This window comes from Canis lupus, chromosome 25, assembly GCF_011100685.1.
Source record: "Canis lupus familiaris isolate Mischka breed German Shepherd chromosome 25, alternate assembly UU_Cfam_GSD_1.0, whole genome shotgun sequence".
NCBI lineage: Eukaryota > Metazoa > Chordata > Mammalia > Carnivora > Canidae > Canis > Canis lupus.
In genome coordinates this window covers 38,241,217-38,259,293 of record NC_049246.1, presented here as the reverse complement: position 1 = coordinate 38,259,293, position 18,077 = coordinate 38,241,217, and the positions used below count along the sequence as shown (strand labels likewise).

Sequence of the window (18,077 nt, the reverse complement as noted above, 5' to 3'; positions counted from 1 at the left end):
TACCACAGAATAACAGACTAAGAAAGTATGCCTTTGAATTAAAAATGAATGACCTAACCTATTTTGTGCTGGCCGCTGAGACAGAGTCAGATATGGATGAATGGATCCACACCCTCAACCGCATCCTGCAAATCAGTCCTGAGGGGCCCTCTCAGGGGAGGAGGAGCACAGAGCTTGCAGATCTGGAGCTGGGTGAGAGCACGTGTGTCCACTTCCCTTTGTTTTCAAAGTGTGATCTGCACATTGGGTTCATTTAAGCTGCCAATGACTGTGGTAACTACCACATCTGGCTCATCCACCCCTGAGCTATTTGCCCCAGAAAATCACCCCTAAATCTTGACTTTCACTGAATAGTGAAGGTCGCCACACATATGATTTTGAGTTTACTGGCAATGGTTTGAGGAAGGAAGTAATTTGTCAACAGTATCAAAAATATACCCATGTCTGATGGGAGGTTCTTAGATGGGGTAGTTGTATAATAGCCTTTCGTTTCATTTAATTAAAATGATATTATAGAAAGACAAACATGAATTACTTCCTTTTAGTTGAAAGATATCTTTCCAAAAAAAAAAAGAGGTATCTTGTCATCTATGCTTTTTGGCCATACTGAGACCAGCTTATATGTGAAAGTTCCATAAATTTTGTACCATATTAGAGATCTCTATAAGATAAAAAATTTATCTTCTTCTCATCCTCATTACCTCTTAAGATTCTAATTCGTTCTAGGCAAAGAGAAGAGAGAGGAAAGGAGAGGTGATATGAAAGGTAGAAAAACAGGTCTATGATCATATGAAAGACAAGTTTACCTTCAGAGTTGGTCACTTCTCCCAAAGGAGAACTATTTTAACATGTTTTGCCCAGCACCATGAGACTTTAGAAACCAGAATCTTTAAATGTCATATGCTATTAAGTAAAAGAGATATAGGGTAATGGGAAAGAAAACGGTGGTTGACTTTAATACAACTACTATATACAATGGTAGATGTTTTAGGTAAATTCATGATTTACTTAATAATGATCAATGAGAGAATTAATGTTTACAGAGTTTCAGAGAGTTTAACTAACTGAAGCTAGAATGTGGATTTGAAATTGATGGCCTGAGGTGGTCAGAATTATCAAAAATATATACACATATAAGAAAACTTTAGTATGCATTGATAAAGTAAGTCATGACAACCTCAGGTATAAAGGTAGTTAGTATTAGAAGAGTCAAGAATTCTTATGAGCTCAGGGTGGTGTCATGGAAAGAATCTCATCATGACCATCAGGAGGTCTGATTTCCAGGCCCAGATCTTATAACAAAATGGAGTCCTAGAGCCAGGTACAATGAAGGCATCTGCTCACCAACATCCATTCCACATCCAGTTTTGATATGTCACAGCCTAGACAAATGTATTATTCATGAATATTACTTAATGACCTGTCTTGGTGTATCTTTTCAAGATTCGCTGGATAATTCTATAACTTGTGAATGCATGCCAGAGGAAACAGAGTCTTCAGAAAACAGCCCACACCCAGACTTCGCAAAAGTAATAAAGCTGACATTTTGCTATACAAATAATTTGAATTATTTATTAGTAATTGTTTTCATGGAAAAGACGGAAATGTTGTATTTTAAGATTTAGACTACATTTATACAACACTTAAAAAAATAAAAGCATGTTTTGATAAGATTTGCTGAGTATTAATGGATGATATTAAAATAGTGATAATATAGAGCAACTTCTTAGCATGTGGATGGGGCTAGGCTGTATCTGGATACTTAATTACCGAGAGCTAATACAGTTTTCTCTGTAGTACCTCACAGAAACTGAAGAGACTGTCAAAACAACCCGAAATATGGAGAGGCTAAATCTGTTCTCTCTGGATCCAGATATAGATGTAAGTCGGAATTCTAAGCAGACGTGAACTTGATCCACACAATTGGAACACAGTTTATAATTTAGAATTTCTTTTTTTATGACCGGTGTTTGTTGAGAGAGACTTTTAACATTTTTTTTCAGACCTTGAAACTTCAGAAAAAGGACCTTTTAGAAACTGACTCTGGGATCAAACCATTTGAAGAAAAAGCTGCCAAGAGAATCATGATCATTTGTAAAGCTCTCAACTTAAATCTTCAGGGATGTGTTACGGAGAATGAGAATGATCCGATAACGAATGTAAGTTTCCCTCTGTTACATCCTATACAGAACAGCCAATATCATACCCCCCTGGCTGAAATCTTTTCTACTCCTGGTAATTCCAGGGACTGAGTTCACACCCTCTAGTCTACCAGGGAGTATGAATAACAGCATTTTCCACATTACAAAAGTGCACAAGTTCTGAAGTGGAATAGTAAATATACTACCATAAAATTTTCCTCTTAATTTAAAGAAGCAGCTTCGTCAAAGGGAGTTTTCTAGGGTCCTTTCCATTAAATCACACAGTGGTTCAGAGTTTCCCAAGATATGGTTTGTTTCTTCTTGGCGGTACCTGAGATGGCCTTTAAATCAAATTTCTTCTTTTAGTATTTATATGCTTATTTGAATGTATATTAGAGAACAGTTTAAACAAAGAAATCAACTCTGTGATTTCATAGCCTTTACTACTGAACACCAGGCTACATAGTGAATCAAGTAAAGTAATATCAGATAAATATTAAGTAATAGTAGACATGGTACATGGAAATGGGAGAAAAAAAGTGTGTCACTGATATTTGGGAACCACCACAGTGCTCATTACATCAACACAAGATTCCTTTTCCTACTAAATGAGCTGTCTTGAGAGTTCTTAGTCTAGGGGATAGTTCTATACCAACTGTAGCAGTATTGATAGGAAGGGAGCATTTTGAGAGCATAAACATTAAAAGTTGAACTACAAAGAAGAAAATAGGAACGCCTGAGTAGCTCAGTTGGCTAAATGTTCAACTCATAGTTTGAGCTCAGGTCATGATCATGAGATCAAGCCCTGCATTGGGCATCACACTCAGTGGGGGGAGTGGGGCGGGTCCTGCTTGGGGACTTTCTTCCTCTCCCTCTACCTCTCCCCCTGCTCCCACACATACTTTCTCTCTCTCTCTCAAATAAATAAATCTTTAAAAAAAAAAAAAAAACAGAAAATAATTGGGATCTCTGGGTGGCTCAGCAGTTTAACGCCTGCCTTTGGCCCAGGGTGTGATCCTGGAGTCCAGAGATTGAGTCCCGCATCGGGTTTCCTGTGTGGAGCCTACTTCTCCCTCTGCCTGTGTCTCTGCCTCTGTCTCTCTCTCTGTGTCTCTCATGAATAAATAAATAAAATCTTTAAAAAAAACCCAGAAAATAAAAATCACACCTAATCCTAACATCAATAAAAAGCAGTGTTATTTATTGGCATGTTCACTTTCATTTTTTTAAAATTCATTCCACTCTAATTTTTCGTAAGTCATCCCTCAATTGTCATCTTTTGCCTCAAAGAAGAAGACTTATTTCTAGATTCATTATATAAGCCACATTTACTTTTAGAAGACAGAACAGCATTAAGTTTTCTCTACAAACTGAGCACACACATCCTGCGCACACCTCTATGACACAGTAATAACAATATGTCAAATGATTGTTGTGAGGATTAAATTAATATATGGAAAGGACTTAGATAATACTTGGTGCGCAGTAAGCAATGATTACATATTTATTGTTAATTTAATATATGGGAAATGGCTTTGTGAATACTATACAATCGACATATCAGTATTTTCAGTGTTATTTGTGAGAGCCCTGTTGACAAGTAAGCTAAAATTGAAATGTGTCACCAGTAAGAATCTTCATCCAGAATGAAACTTTCTCTTATTTTATGATTATAATTGTGCACCAGGTATGTGAGTAAAAGTGATAGCACTGGAAGTCACGATTATTCATTTCTCAGCCAATACTTATTCAGTACACCTATTGAGAGCCAGACTTGTTCTAGGTACTGAGCAAACAGTGGGAGTAGGGGAAAGATAACAACCCTCCTGCCCTTGTAAAGATTGATTCTCTGTGGAAAGAATAAACAGTACATTTTTTTACAGGCCAAATAAATTAACATAATAATCACACATGATTCACAGTTCTTTAAAATGAATCAGTATGTCAGATGTGATACAGAGGAACTGGGAGACAGGTTACTCTGGGTGCCAGGGTCATAGTAGGTGACAGTTGAACAGAGACCCAAAGAGTGAGAAGGATAAAGGTCAGGTGAAGGAAGATATTCTAAGCAGAAGAAAGAACAAGTGTGAACATCTCAAAACTACTAAGTCTTGGCAATTTCTGGGAACAGGAAGCAGATACAGAGGGGAAGGGCGGACAAAGATGATATGGGAGGAACAGTTACAAGGTAAGATAATGTCAGGTATAGGCTGTAGGGAAGAGTTTGGATTTATCCTGAGTGGAGGCTGTAGTGATTTGAAACCCTTTCAAATGGTGTAGTTTCAATTTCTGTTTTTAAAGATCCTACCAGAAAAAAAGGGGGGCGGGGATTGGAGGAAACAAGAGTTGGCCAGGGAGAGTAGATAGGAGGCTACCACCATAGTTCATTGCACAGTTTAGATTAGCACTGGCAAGGAAGAAGGAGAGAAATGGATGGATTTGACTTGATGTTGGGTAAATGGAATGAACAGGTTTTTCTGATCCATTGGATATACAGGATAAAGGGAAGAAATATTTTCAAGGATAAACCTCTGTTTTTTGCTTTGAACACTTCTATGTGTGATGGTGCCATTTACTAAGAGAACAAGACTAGATGAAGAGCAGATTTGGGAGACATTGGCCAAGAATTCCATTATGGGCATGTTAGAGGCCTACTAGATATCCAAATAGAGATGTCCATTGGGCAAAGTCAGATACAAGTTTGGAGCTTGAGGGAGTAGCCATGAATGAGACATAAATGTAGAGAAGCCTGGGCCAGACAGAGACCTAGAGAGACACATTTGGGAATTTCTGTATGCATAGAAAAAGGGCCAAAAAACAAATATTTAACAGATGAATAAAGAAGTGACCAAAGAAATCTAAGAAAGAATGGTCACTGAAGTAGAGATAAACCAGAAAAGCATGGCTGATGCCAAGACAGAGTGTCAGCTGTGTGAAATGGTGTTGAATTGCTGAGAGTAACAGCAAGGCAGAGAGGAGCCCAGCAGCTGTGGCAACGTGGAGGATTCCCGGATTCTAGCAGAAATTTCCATATTTCAGAACATAGTTCTTTTTGGGATTAAAATTAAAAAACAAAAACAAAAACAAAACAAAACAGGAAGAAACTTGCTTCTTGAAACTACTTGGAAATATCAGGAAAATGTAACCCAAATCATACTAGCATTTAACCATCTTATTAAATAAAAATGTCGTGTTTTTTGTTTTTGTTTTTGTTTTGTTTTCGTTTTTGTTTTTTTGACAAGGCATAGCCTTAATTGTGATTTAAAAAACCCAACTTAGAAACTGAAACTCGAAGATAATGGGCTTTTCTTTCCAGTGACAGCCATACGACTCCTTCCACATGGATTCCTTTCTTTGTACTAAAACACATGCTCAGAGGTTTAACATTGGTATTTGGGCCAATCTTGCCAAGCATGAGAACATGCCCAAGTTCAGAACCCAGCGTCAGTCTGCCCTTTATGTCTGTAAAGCCAGAGGGACAAGTCAATTTGAGGTGCTTTATTTTTTTTTGAGGTGCTTTAAATGTCCGTATTTGTTTTTACTTTATTTTAAAGTTGATACAAATGTTTTTAAAAAAATAGAAAATTACCTTGTAAAAAATAATTTCATCATGCTTCTAAGCAATAATACAAAAAAAGTAATAAAACAGCCTCACCTAAACTCTACAGTAATTTTTTATGTAATGACATTGTTTATATATTATTCAGTGACACTCTTGTTAATCTACCTGTTTTTAAACTCATCATTTTTAATTCAGGGAACATATTTTTTAAGTTAAACGAAATATTTCTCCAGGTTGCCGAAGAATCAGCTCCTGCATTTAATGAATGAGTTTCTAAAGAGACTCCCTCAAAGAACTTTTCCCTGATGAGGAAACGGTTTTTGACAGCATGTAATCTTTTAGTCAGTCCATTGAAAACCAAATTCAAATTGATGGTTTTCTAGTATAAAATATTTCTTTGAAAATAGCAATTGATTCCAAAACCTGCTTCACAGCAGAGCTATTTGAAAATTTTGCGTTCTTGATTTTTTTTTTTGAGAAAATACAGAACTCTAAACATAAGAAGCCTATGACTTCATTTGTTCAGCTTTCAAGTGCCTGATTAAACAAATCCTTATTGAAAAGCCACTGATTCAAAAAGTAAGATTTGACATTTAAGTTGAAAAGGTGGATTGGAAGAAATAAATGAATCACCATATGAGCTTTAATTTCTGATGGATTATCAAAGTAGGTAATTTATTTCCATTCACCAAGCAGAAATGAAAATCAAAATGCCCCCAATTCACGAAAAATAATAGGATTTTTTCCCTTGACCTTCAATGTGTTTTGAGCTCCTACCTGAGTTATTTTCACATAATTTTTGCATTTGCAACTCTTGGCAGACAACTGCTGCCATAAACCAGAAGTTTTTCTAAACTAAATTAAATGGTAAAATATAAAACTCCCACTTTTTAATTCTCTTATTTTTTAATAATTGGTTGAATTTGATTTTTTGTGTGTAGTTCTGTTTCTAACAGTAAGGAAGCTGGCAAGTACTGCTAATATTAAGGACTTACACTAATAACCCTGTTATAAGCTAGCTATAGAACTGTTTTAAAGCACATGAGATACCTATCAAACACTCAGTACAATCCACATGATGGATTGTACTCATGAGTGAGTCTGTACAATGATGAACATAATATGTTTTTGTATATAACCTGCTTGTCCACAGAACACATGGTGATAGGCATCCATTCAAAATTAAGTAGCATAAACAAAAGTAAAAATGTTTATTGTAAGCATATTCCATTTTTAGAAGCCTAGAGTTAATGAAATGTAATTATATCTACTTGCATGTGTATGATTATTTGTTTATATCTATACATATGTATAATATGTATGTAGTTACACATGCATGTATTTATTTTGGTCCTCGTTTTATTTAATCTCTATTGCATTTGATGGTTTTCTAGTTGAACATTCCTTCTTTCTTGAATCTTTCGTCTTCTTCTTTTTTTTATTGAATCTTTCTTCTTCAGTTTCTATGATACTCTGGCAGGATTGAACTTGTCATTTTTTTCTTTAAATCTCTCTCCATTCCTCAATCTCCTTTATAAACTTTGAGTTGCTGAGAGTAACAGCAAGGCAGAGAGGAGCCCAGCAGCTGTGGCAACGTGGAGGATTCCCGGGACTCTAGCAGAAATTTCCATATTTCGGAACATACTTTCATTTGGGATTAAAATTTTTTTAAAAATTGTCCTTTGCATGCTGATATTTCCCAGGATGCCCTTCTAATTCTCTTCTCTTTATCTCATGGTAGACAGTAGCCCATATATAAAACTCCCCAGCCTAGCTTCATTCGCTGGGCTTAAGATTCATATCTCCAACTGTGATTGGAATGTCCTAGAGATGACTCTGCACACCATCCAGAACTCACCTCTGTATATTTATCGTATATATTAGTAAATCACATTGACATCCACTTAGTTTGTTATGTACTCAAACCTAGGAGTTTTCTTTTATGCATTCATTCCCCTATAAACACCTCTTTCCACGCCCCCTCACCCCCGGACACACAGTGGACTTCTGCATCGTTTGGTTGTACCTTCTTAATGTTCCTCAAATGCATTGTCCACAAATGTATCATTTCATGGTCTTTGTATTCTTTCATGACCTTATGGCTTTGTGCATGTCACTCAAGTGACCCTAGGTACCCCTTCTAACCACATCTTTACCTAAATTCTGCTTCTTTAAAACTTAATCAAGGGGACACCTGGGTGGCTCAGTTGGTTAAGTATCTGCCTTCAGCTCAGGTCATCATCTCAGGGTTCTGGGGCTGCGTCTCAAGGTGGGCTGTCTGCTTAGCACAGACTCTGTTTCTCTCTCTGCCTCTCCTCACCACCACTCATACACGTGCTCTCTCTCTGTCTCTCTCTCTCTCTCTCTCTAATAAATACATAAAATCTTAAAAAAAAAAACTCAACCAAGAAATTTTCCCTTTCTTTCCTATCTTCCATTCTCTTCCCATTTTCTCTTTATTTCACATCTCCCCTTTCTTCCATAGCAAGGTGGCTAGAGGTGAAGAGGCAGTTACACAAAGGCTTGGAGTTCACAAGACCTCCAGATTATGGGGGAGCAGAAAGCTATGTGGATGGGACAACTGGGTGGCTCAGCAGTTGGGCGCCTGCCTTCAGCTCAGATTGTGATCCCAGGATCCAGGATCAAGTCCCGCATCAGGCTCCCTGTGAGGAGCCTGCTTATCCCTCTGCCTATGTCTCTGCCTCTCTCTCTCAGTCTGTGTCTCTCATGAATAAATAAATAAATCTTTAAAAAGAAAGAAAAAGAAAAAGAAAGCCATGTGGAGGCACAGAAATGGCTTACACTTGGCCTTTGCAAGATGTGGCGCACTTTGCAGGGCAGTACAGAGAAAGCGATTAGAAAAAGTGGCTATGGTTGGGAGACTGGTTACTTTGAACCAGTAAGTAAACTGAGTAAGCAAATAAGCAAATAGGCCAATGATAACAAGAGCCAAGGTTTTCACTATAGGAGGAAAGAGTTATATATAAGTAGGGAGAAGGCTTGAAAAAAGCCTTCCGGATTTGCATTGGAAATACAAGTTTCAACATGAACTCGTGAGTTTTTAATAAATATTCACATACAGATAGATATAAAGAAGTCATTGTAGATGTGGATGGTATGTGTGGACACGTGCATGTGTATGTGTGTGTGTGTCCCAGTAACAATGAGCATAATGAGCACTGAGATCTTGGTTTCTAAATGTCACCCTCACAGAAAGGAACCAGGGCTATATGGACAAATGAATGGACGTTGAAAGTATTAAGATGAACCTACAACCTCTTGTTGAGTCAAGAAGTGCCCCCCCCCAAATTATGAGGATCTACCAAAACAAACAGGAGCTACCTCTAGCCAAATCTGGGACAATCTGACCATCACTATAAATAATGATACTAAGAGATTAAAATCTATTGAATAAAATAGTAGTAATCTATGTATCTATACTTGTATGTATAAATCAATAAATAAGAAAGGAAAGGTCATAATTACAGTAGAATACCAATGAATAAATGCACAAAAAATGATCACCACCAGAAAATCACCATTGATAGCCATAGTAGTAGGTGATTACAGTGGGAGTTACCAATGGTAAGTTAGGTTTGATGAGTATCTGGACATAGGGGTAACCTCAGAATATATCTCCAAAACTGCTAATCACTTAGCACTTGACATATATTACTGACATTAAAAATATTTTATATAAATAGTAGCAGTTTACTGTTTTAGTAATATACTAAAGAGGCAATTGCAGGTGTAATAATTTTATATCAAAATCATCGATTCTTTCTTTTTCCTGCAGATTGAGCCTTTTTTTGTGAGTGTGGCACTTTATGACCTCAGAGAGAGCAGGAAAATTTCTGCCGATTTTCACGTGGATCTAAATCACACTGCTGTCAGGCAGATGCTCTCAGGGGCTTCGGTGGCTTTGGAAAATGGAAACATTGACACTGTCACTCCCAGACAATCAGAAGAACCTCACATCAAAGGATTTCCAGAGGAATGGCTAAAATTTCCAAAGCAGGTTGCACTTTTGTTTACTTGTGATGGCATAAAAAATGCCTGTTTCTTTGTTCTTACCAAAAGATTACATCAGTTTCCAAAATAAAAATTCTCTTAAAGCTGTCCCTTAAAAAAATGAAATTTTGTAAATGTCTTCAATATGCTTTTCTTTGTACACAGGCTATATTTTCTGTAAGCAATCCCCATTCTGAAATTGTTTTGGTGGCCAAAATAGAAAAAGTACTGATGGGGAACATTGCAAGTGGTGCTGAACCTTACATTAAGAATCCAGACTCCAACAAGGTAATGCATAATCTTTTCCATAAATAACTTCAATTGCTTTCAAGATATAAAATCACTCTCCCTTGATGAATTATCAGGTGTGGTAAAATGTAAGTCTTGAAATAGTTGCTTTTTAGTGAAATGAATATTCATCAGGAAAATTTAAAATGATATATTCTTGATTTATGTTTTTTGACCAAGCAACTTCTGACTTCTGATAATCCATTTGTAGAAATAAGTTTAAATGTGGACAAAACATTAACTCCAAGGATCAAGTATTAGCAATAATGAAAAGTTGGGATTGATCTGACTTAAAAACAAGTGAATACAGTTTACTGATGATGAACTAAGTGATAATTTTATATCATTTTAGATAATTTTATATCAAATTATATTAACACCTAAGTGAAGAAAGAGGAAGTACTGGAAGTTCTTTGAGTGGTGGGACTACAGGAAATTTTTTCTTCCCTTTTTTCTTTTTCTTTCTATATATATATATATATAGAGAGAGAGAGAGAGAGAGAGAGAGAGGGGGTGGGAGGGAGAGGGAGAGAGAATCCCAACTAGACTCCCCCACTGAGTGCAGAGCCTGACATGGGGCTTGATTTCACAACCCTGAGATCATGACCTGGGCAGAAATCAAGAGTCAGTTAACCAACTGAGCCACCCAGGGGCCCCTCTTTCTTTTTTTTCCATAATCATATTTTCTTTAATAATCAAATGTTACTAATTAAGAGAAAATAAATATTAAAAATCTGTATTTTTCACACAAAGGAAATACATCAAGGAAAGAATGCCTAACAATTGAATTGGAGCATGTGTAACCATTTAGGCGGTGTTTAACATATTTATGAGATTCAAGATTTGGCACACTATGATGTGCAGGCCAGATGCACCTGCCACCTGTTTCTGTAAATAAAGTTTTATTTACATAGTCACAGTCCTTCATTTATGGATTATCTATGGCTGCTTTCCTGCTACAGAGGCAGAGTTAGAAGCTGACAAAGACCATGTGGTCCACAAAGCCTCGTATATTCACTGCGTGACCCTTTGCAGAACAAGCCAGCCCCTGCCACCCCAAATAAAAGTATAAGACAGACTGTGAGTGCAAATTTGAAAGCACTTTCCTTTCAATGTTTTAAGGCCTTTCAAGTCTGAAAAAAAAAGGGGGGAATGTTGGCATTCCAAGATAAGGGTGTTTTCTATATTTGAAATTTCCAGAGTGAAAAGAAAGAGCACAATACAGTAAGTCCAACACAGAGGATACCATTTGGCTCTTTCCAAGATAGAACCTGCAGGCCAGTGAGGCCGAATTTCAGAGTTTCAATATAAGATAATATGGAAAAGTATTTATCAGTATTTTACTTGGACAGTTTAAAATTGGTGTTCTAAACAATGTTTTTATTTGTTTTTCCCTCAGTATGCACAAAAGATACTAAAATCCAACAGGCAATTCTTCAGCAAGTTGGGCAAATACCGCATGCCCTTTGCTTGGGCGGTAAGGTAGGTTGACAGCTGCAATCAACAGAACAGTAATGCATTTATAGTCTGCATTGGAAGCTTCAGTTTAAACACTTTGTTACCCAGTATTTTGTTTTTATAGATTTATTTATTTATTTGAGAAAGAGAACGCACGAGCAGGGTGAGGGCCTGAAGGAGAGAGAAAGAAAAAGAAGCAGACTCCCTACTGAGCACAGAGCCTTACACTGGGCTTGATCTCATGACCCTGAGATCATGACCTGAGCCAAAGTCAAGAATTGGAGGCTTAAAAAAAAAAAAAAAAAAAAAAGAATTGGAGGCTTAACCAATTGAGCCACCCAGGCATCCCCTGGTATTTTTTAATATACCAACACCTAGAAGAATATTACTGTAGTCATTTTCATAAACAGTGCTCCCCAGAAACATATGTTTTACCAGACAATTGAGCAAAACAGCTTATAATATACTGAGGCTATGATGTGAGGGCGTGTGTGTGCATGACCAGATACACTATGGTTTCTTGGTAGGATTGAAGTCATAGTTTGTTTACCATGCATATTTGGTTTAATAAACTCTTGACATTATATCAGTCCTGAGAGTTTGGTGTGCATAAAATTCAGTTGGAAGCACTGTGATTTCTTATACAGCTGCATTTTCATCTATGTGTAGGGCACGGTGTTATATATGGACGTCCAGATGAAACCATCATTTTGATCATTTAAACTCTCTTTGATTTTGCTCCTGACTAATATAGCCAAATTTATCAGTACCAGTTCACTCTGGTAGAAATGCTGAGTTCTGTGGACCGTGAGGGTGTAGTCATCCTCCTGGACATATAACCTCTGCATAAAGAATAAGAATTGCTTTTTGGATCTGGTTAAAGATCAATTACTACTGTCTTCCTCAGTCTCTTTGCCTCTTTATGTGTAAGAATTTCTTAAAAGAGGATCCACATATGAGTGAAATCAGATGATAATTGTCTTTCTCTGATTGACTTATTTTGCATAGCAAAATACCAAGAAACAGGATCATAGGGGAAGGAAGGGAAAAATAAAATAAGACCAAATCAGAGATGGAGACAAAATGGAGACAAACCGTAAGAGACTCTTAACTCTAGGAAACAAGCTAATTGTTGCTGGAGGGGTGGTGGTTGTGGGGGATAGAGTAACTGGGTGATGGGCATAAAGGAGGCATATGATGTGATGGTTGTTATATGCAACTGATGATTTACCAAAGTCTACATTTGAAACTAATGATATATTATATGTTAATTAACTGAATTTAAATAAGATAAGATTATTTTTTAAAAAAAGGAAAAACCTGGTACAGATGTAAGGAAAAAAACGGTCAGCAATGTACAAACCAAATGAACTTTAAAAAGTTAATTAGTGCTACAAAGTAAGGCAGCCTCATAAGTGCTCCTCTGAGTATTGGTACCATTGTTTCAATGGCGGTAACTTTAAAATACAGAAAGTTTGCCATTTTTAGGTTTCGTGGTACCCAGGGATGAGCATAATCAGAGTGAATCCACCAATATTTGTTATCATTTTGAGGTTGTTACTTGAAGTTGGGGACAGGTAGATGGGAAGGGAAAGGTGGAAACGTGAGCAGACAGATTTACACCAGGAATGAGTTTGCCCTGAGGCAGCCCCATAATAAGGAGAAAGAGATCCGGCCCAGGAGTTGGACAGACACAGTCCAGATCAGGCCACCACTTAAGAATGGTAACTTCAGGCGAGCTCTCTCTCTGGTTTTCAGGGTCCCATACTCAGAATGAAGCTGACAGCACCTGCCTTGTGGGCAGCAGGTGTGATCTCAGATCCAAAAGCACTTGTCATAGAGTAGGTCACACATGTTACCCTGTCTCTCTTGTGTCCCTCTTCCTGCAGGGCCAGCCAATGCCAGCATATAATGCAAGAACAGATATTATTTGAATATACTGAACCCTTTATGTTGAATATGATTGTTTTTATTTCTCATAAGCTTGCAGAGAAAGGATAACTAGTTCTAATTTGCTGATCAAGCTTTCTCATACTGATAAGAAAACCTGTTGGGGCATGTGAGGCAAGGTATCCCTTGGAAGAGTGAAATACAGCAAATTGCAATGGTGAACATACTTTCTCTTAAAGGATCCAGAATTTTTGTGACGTTTTAGAAGCAGGCATTTGAAAGCCAGAGCGGGTTTTGAAATCTCAATTCTACTTGGTAGTCAAGTGATCTTAGGCAAGTACTCATAGTATGTTTTTACCTGTTTTTTTTTTTTTTCCAAATGTACAAAAGAGGAATGATAATATCTAATTAACTGTCGGGGGATTAATGAGCACAGATATGTACCCAATAAAAGACAGCCATTGTTAGAAGTCACTATTCTTATAGGATTATTAAGTCACCTGTGGAGATAATATTTTCTGCCACAAGTGCCCCTTTCTGGTAAATTTGGAGTAGTGAAGAATAAGGTAGGGACAAGACAGGAAAGAATTATCCCTCACTGAGCAGTAAGAAGAAGAAATAGCAATTGTACTGTGAGGTTGTTTAGTTAAAATATTCTGGAAGAAAGACAGATGAACTTTCTAGGGACACTGACAATATTACTGACCATCAAAGTAATTATGTCTAGGACAGGAAAGCCAACAAAACCACAAGCCCATGCTATATTAGTGCCTGATGAGTGGTTTGGTTGTAGGTTAGGAAACAGGAGACCCCACCAATTTTTGTATATAAATATAAGGCTTACACACAAACATCTCTGACATCTGAGAAAAAAATGGTTAGCAGTACAGTCCTAAAGATTTCATTTTAAACTGCTTGGAATAACTAATCACAAAAATAAGTACAAGATCCAGCCAAAGGAGATTTTAATTTCCCATTTACAATATGGAAATTGCTTCCAGTAAATGGTGACTGAATGAAAGGACGCTCTTGGTCACTCAAGCCGTTTTGATATAAAGTAGCCTGCTGACATATTTCAATATTCTATTGATACCACTGGTTGTCTGGCCAGTTTTTTTTTTCCTACTGTATTTTCTATATTGCAGTTTTCTTAACAGTATAGCTTCGAGTGTACCCTGAAACACTTTGGCCCTTAAAATCAACAGCCACTCAAAAAGCGTAGAATGACAATTTAGCTAATGGCCAGATCCAACCCATCCCACCCGTTGCTGCACACACAGATGCTCATCACTGTGAACATTTTTTCTGAAATTAATTTGGTATGTTTTCTTATTTTTGGCACCAGCTGTACTGCCATTTTACAATTAAAAAATAATCTTTTTTTAGATTCAGATGGCTACAATGGGTATTTTACACTCTTTGATTTGGAAGAAAGTCGGCCCTTACAAATGTGTCATGTTGTTAACAGAAACTCTTTCTGTGCATGTTGCCTCCGCAATCATATGTGCCTAAATTCCCATCAGGACTCTTTGATTTCTTTTAATCCCTCTTACACGACATTCAGGAAGGACCAGCGCACAACCCTGGGTTTTCTTTAAAATTGAACAAAACTAAAATAAAAATGTCATTTTTATATATATTTATTTACAGAAGGCACACAGCGCAACAGCGCCCCCAGCAAATGGTTGTGCAACCTCTGAATCCATCCAAGTGACAAAAACTCAAGTGCATCCCACAGTGGTTCTTTCTGTCTTTTTATACCTCTAATGATTAAATAATTCATTTTTAAAAAACTGTTTGTAAGCTGCCTGACCATTACTCCTATGGTTTACCTTACATTAACCACGAAAAAATACACTCTGTTCTTTCTGTGTATCACAGCTTTTCATGCTGCTTAGGAGTAAGGCTCTCAGGGATACCCAAGCTTCTTTTCCTTCAGGCTGAACCGTGCATTTTCTTCAGTCATACCCCAAATGTCATGGTTGTGAGATTCACCATATACGGATCATTGCCCAATTGTGGCAGCTGGATCGAGGCAAAAACATCCCAGCCATCCTGAAACCATCTGTGTAAATGAGTCAGTTCTCTGTTCTCTTGCCAGTTAGCATATTTATTGAGCAAGGACAGTGTGTATGGCACTGTGTGCAATGCTTCTCCGTGGTGCCATGCCCTTCATTCTCTTAACAATATGTCCAATGTAAGTGAGCTATTTCCAGGACAGAGTTGTGGAAAAAAGCAAAATGAGTTACACAGTTCAGATCTACTGTTACGACCATTTGTAGTGACTGGTTAATTAAAAAAACAAAACAAAACAAAGCAAAACGCTACTCAAGCTCTGTTAAACCTCCTCCTGTGTTGTAAATACATCATGTTGGTTTCAACATGTCACACATACAAAAGCCCTGTATGATATGTAACTAAAAATAATCTTCGAGGTAAGTATTTTCATTCTGCTTCTCCAGTGTTATTTGATAGGGAATCTTTTTCCCCTCATTGAGTACTTAACAGAGAAAAATGAGCAGAAAGGTTAAAGGAGTCTAAAAATATCATTCTGGCCCATTTCCTGTATTATTTGACACCAAAGCTCTACAATCAGATATCTATCTAAATGGCCACTTCAGCCTGTGTATTGAAATATTTCGTCAACTTAAAGAGTAACAAAATAGTCAAGTTCCATAAGTTAGAAGAAACAAAATTTCAGCAGCTCTGTAACATTAATGAAAAATTAATTACATGTGGGTCTAATGTTTTTGATAGACATGAATTATGATTGATTATGAGGAAGAAACATTAACCTTAAGGTTGCTATGTATACTTGCTTGTATTGCCTGACATTACTATACTATTTGGACAAAAACAATTTGTGTGTTCTAACTAAATCTGTCTGGTTCCAATGAAATGGACCAAGGAAGAAAATAAATGAATCAAGTTTATGGTGCTTTCTTTAATACAAAATTCGGACTCAAGTGTTCTTCATTTTATCTTTGTCTCTGTCCTAAAATTTAGGACATGGGCACATTTATCTACAGGAAAATGCTTCAAGAATCTGGCCCTCTAGACCCACACACAGAACTTTATCCCTTTTCCACTACTTGTAAATTCTGATAGCACCATCCAAACTGAAGTGGCCCAGGCTTGCCCAGAAAATAATGAAAAAAGGACTAACCTGTTCTTATTCCTCCCTTAACACTCCTAGGTTTGATATGTTACTAAACCATAAATAAATGTAGCTGTAATATAGGTGGGCTACTGTCACTGTAAATACTGAATCGAAAATAAAGAATAAGATAACCAAGATAGTATTTAAATGAAACTTCTAAGAAATGTTCTTTTCTTTCTTACTTCATTAGTTCCTGGAGTTTCTTCTATTACAAATGGGGAATTAAATCACTTGTTGTGTTTTCATTTGTTTTAGTTCCTGGAGTTTCTTCTATTACAAATGGGAAATTGAATCATTTGTCTCCTTAAAAACACAACTTGGTAAACAATAACAAATACCAACCTTAACAAATATCATTTTCTTTCAGATCAGTATTTAAGGACAACCAAGGAAGTGTGGACAGAGACTCAAGATTTTCACCGTTGTATAGACAAGAAAGTAGCAAGATTTCAACAGAGGACCTGCTAAAACTAGTGTCAGACTACAGAAGGTAGGGGTTTGGGATACTCTTGAGATTAACATGCATCAGCTACATTGCTACTATTGATTCATTAACTCTGCATAAATAGTACTCGATTACCTGATTCTCGAACATCCAAACTCTTCCAGAAAGTAGATGCTTTACAGATGACCTCACATATGACTGAATGACACAAAAAAGTAAAGTTGCCAGAATTATATGGAAGGAGTGTGAAATATTAAACCATGTCAGTTAACTATTATTGCCATGTAACAGATCACCCCAAAACTTAGTGGCTTAAAAGAACAACATCACTTACTTTCCTGAGTCTATAATTTGAACATGGTTAGGTGAGGAGAGCTTGTCTCTTCTGCACACGTGGCATCAGCCGACAGAGGTCAACCGAAGCCAGGGGATCCACATTCAGGATGGCTCATTTAATGATTGGCAAGTTGACATTGGCTGTTAATTGGGAGCTCAGCTGGAGCTGTGAACTAGTGACCTTCTTCTCCATGGGAGTCTCTCCATGAGATACTATGGCTTCCTCACGGAAGGATAGCTGGCTTCTAAGAGTGTCTCAAGGGACAGAAAAGGATCACTACTAGTTTCTAAAGACCAGGGCCCTGAAACTGTCACAGTAGCATTTCTGGCATAATATGCTGTCAAGCTGTCACATAGCCTAGATTCAAAGAAAGGAGACATAGACACCTCTAGATAGCAGTGTTAAGGAATTTTAGAATTATGTTTTGAATTTCCACAGAGCAATTCATTGTTGTGAATACAATAATTCATAATATTTCTGTCATGCAAATGCTTTTGGAAAAGACAATGAAAGTTGGGGCTAAAAGAAGAAAAATTTCATAGAAGCCACAGCATTTTTTAAATGTGTCACCATGTATTCAACATCTGGTGATGACAAGATCTCTCCTGATAAGCAATCTACCTTAAACTGTTAGCTGCCTCACACCCATGGGATTCTTGTATACTTTGCTTCTACCCCAGATATTAGCCTTTTACGTCTCTCTTCTAAGAATTAACAATCTCCTATCAGTTAAATTTGTTTATCTAAAGCAAAAGTAACACATTACTATGGAACAAACCTGATAA

The 18,077-nt window shown here is 37.1% G+C and overlaps 1 protein-coding gene across 13 annotated transcripts in view; it reads left to right on the top strand.

The window, feature by feature from the left end:
- The window catches only part of DOCK10 (dedicator of cytokinesis 10), a 260,328-nt gene that overhangs the window by 162,038 nt on the left and 80,213 nt on the right, over nt 1-18,077 (top strand). For all 13 annotated transcript variants that reach the window (XM_038573971.1, XM_038573966.1, XM_038573967.1 and 10 more), the window contains exons 8-15: nt 9-192; nt 1,444-1,529; nt 1,798-1,881; nt 2,004-2,159; nt 9,500-9,721; nt 9,880-10,002; nt 11,402-11,484; nt 16,878-17,000. In XM_038573971.1, the coding sequence (XP_038429899.1) occupies nt 9-192; nt 1,444-1,529; nt 1,798-1,881; nt 2,004-2,159; nt 9,500-9,721; nt 9,880-10,002; nt 11,402-11,484; nt 16,878-17,000 (1,061 nt within the window). The remainder of the gene's footprint in view (nt 1-8; nt 193-1,443; nt 1,530-1,797; nt 1,882-2,003; nt 2,160-9,499; nt 9,722-9,879; nt 10,003-11,401; nt 11,485-16,877; nt 17,001-18,077) is intronic.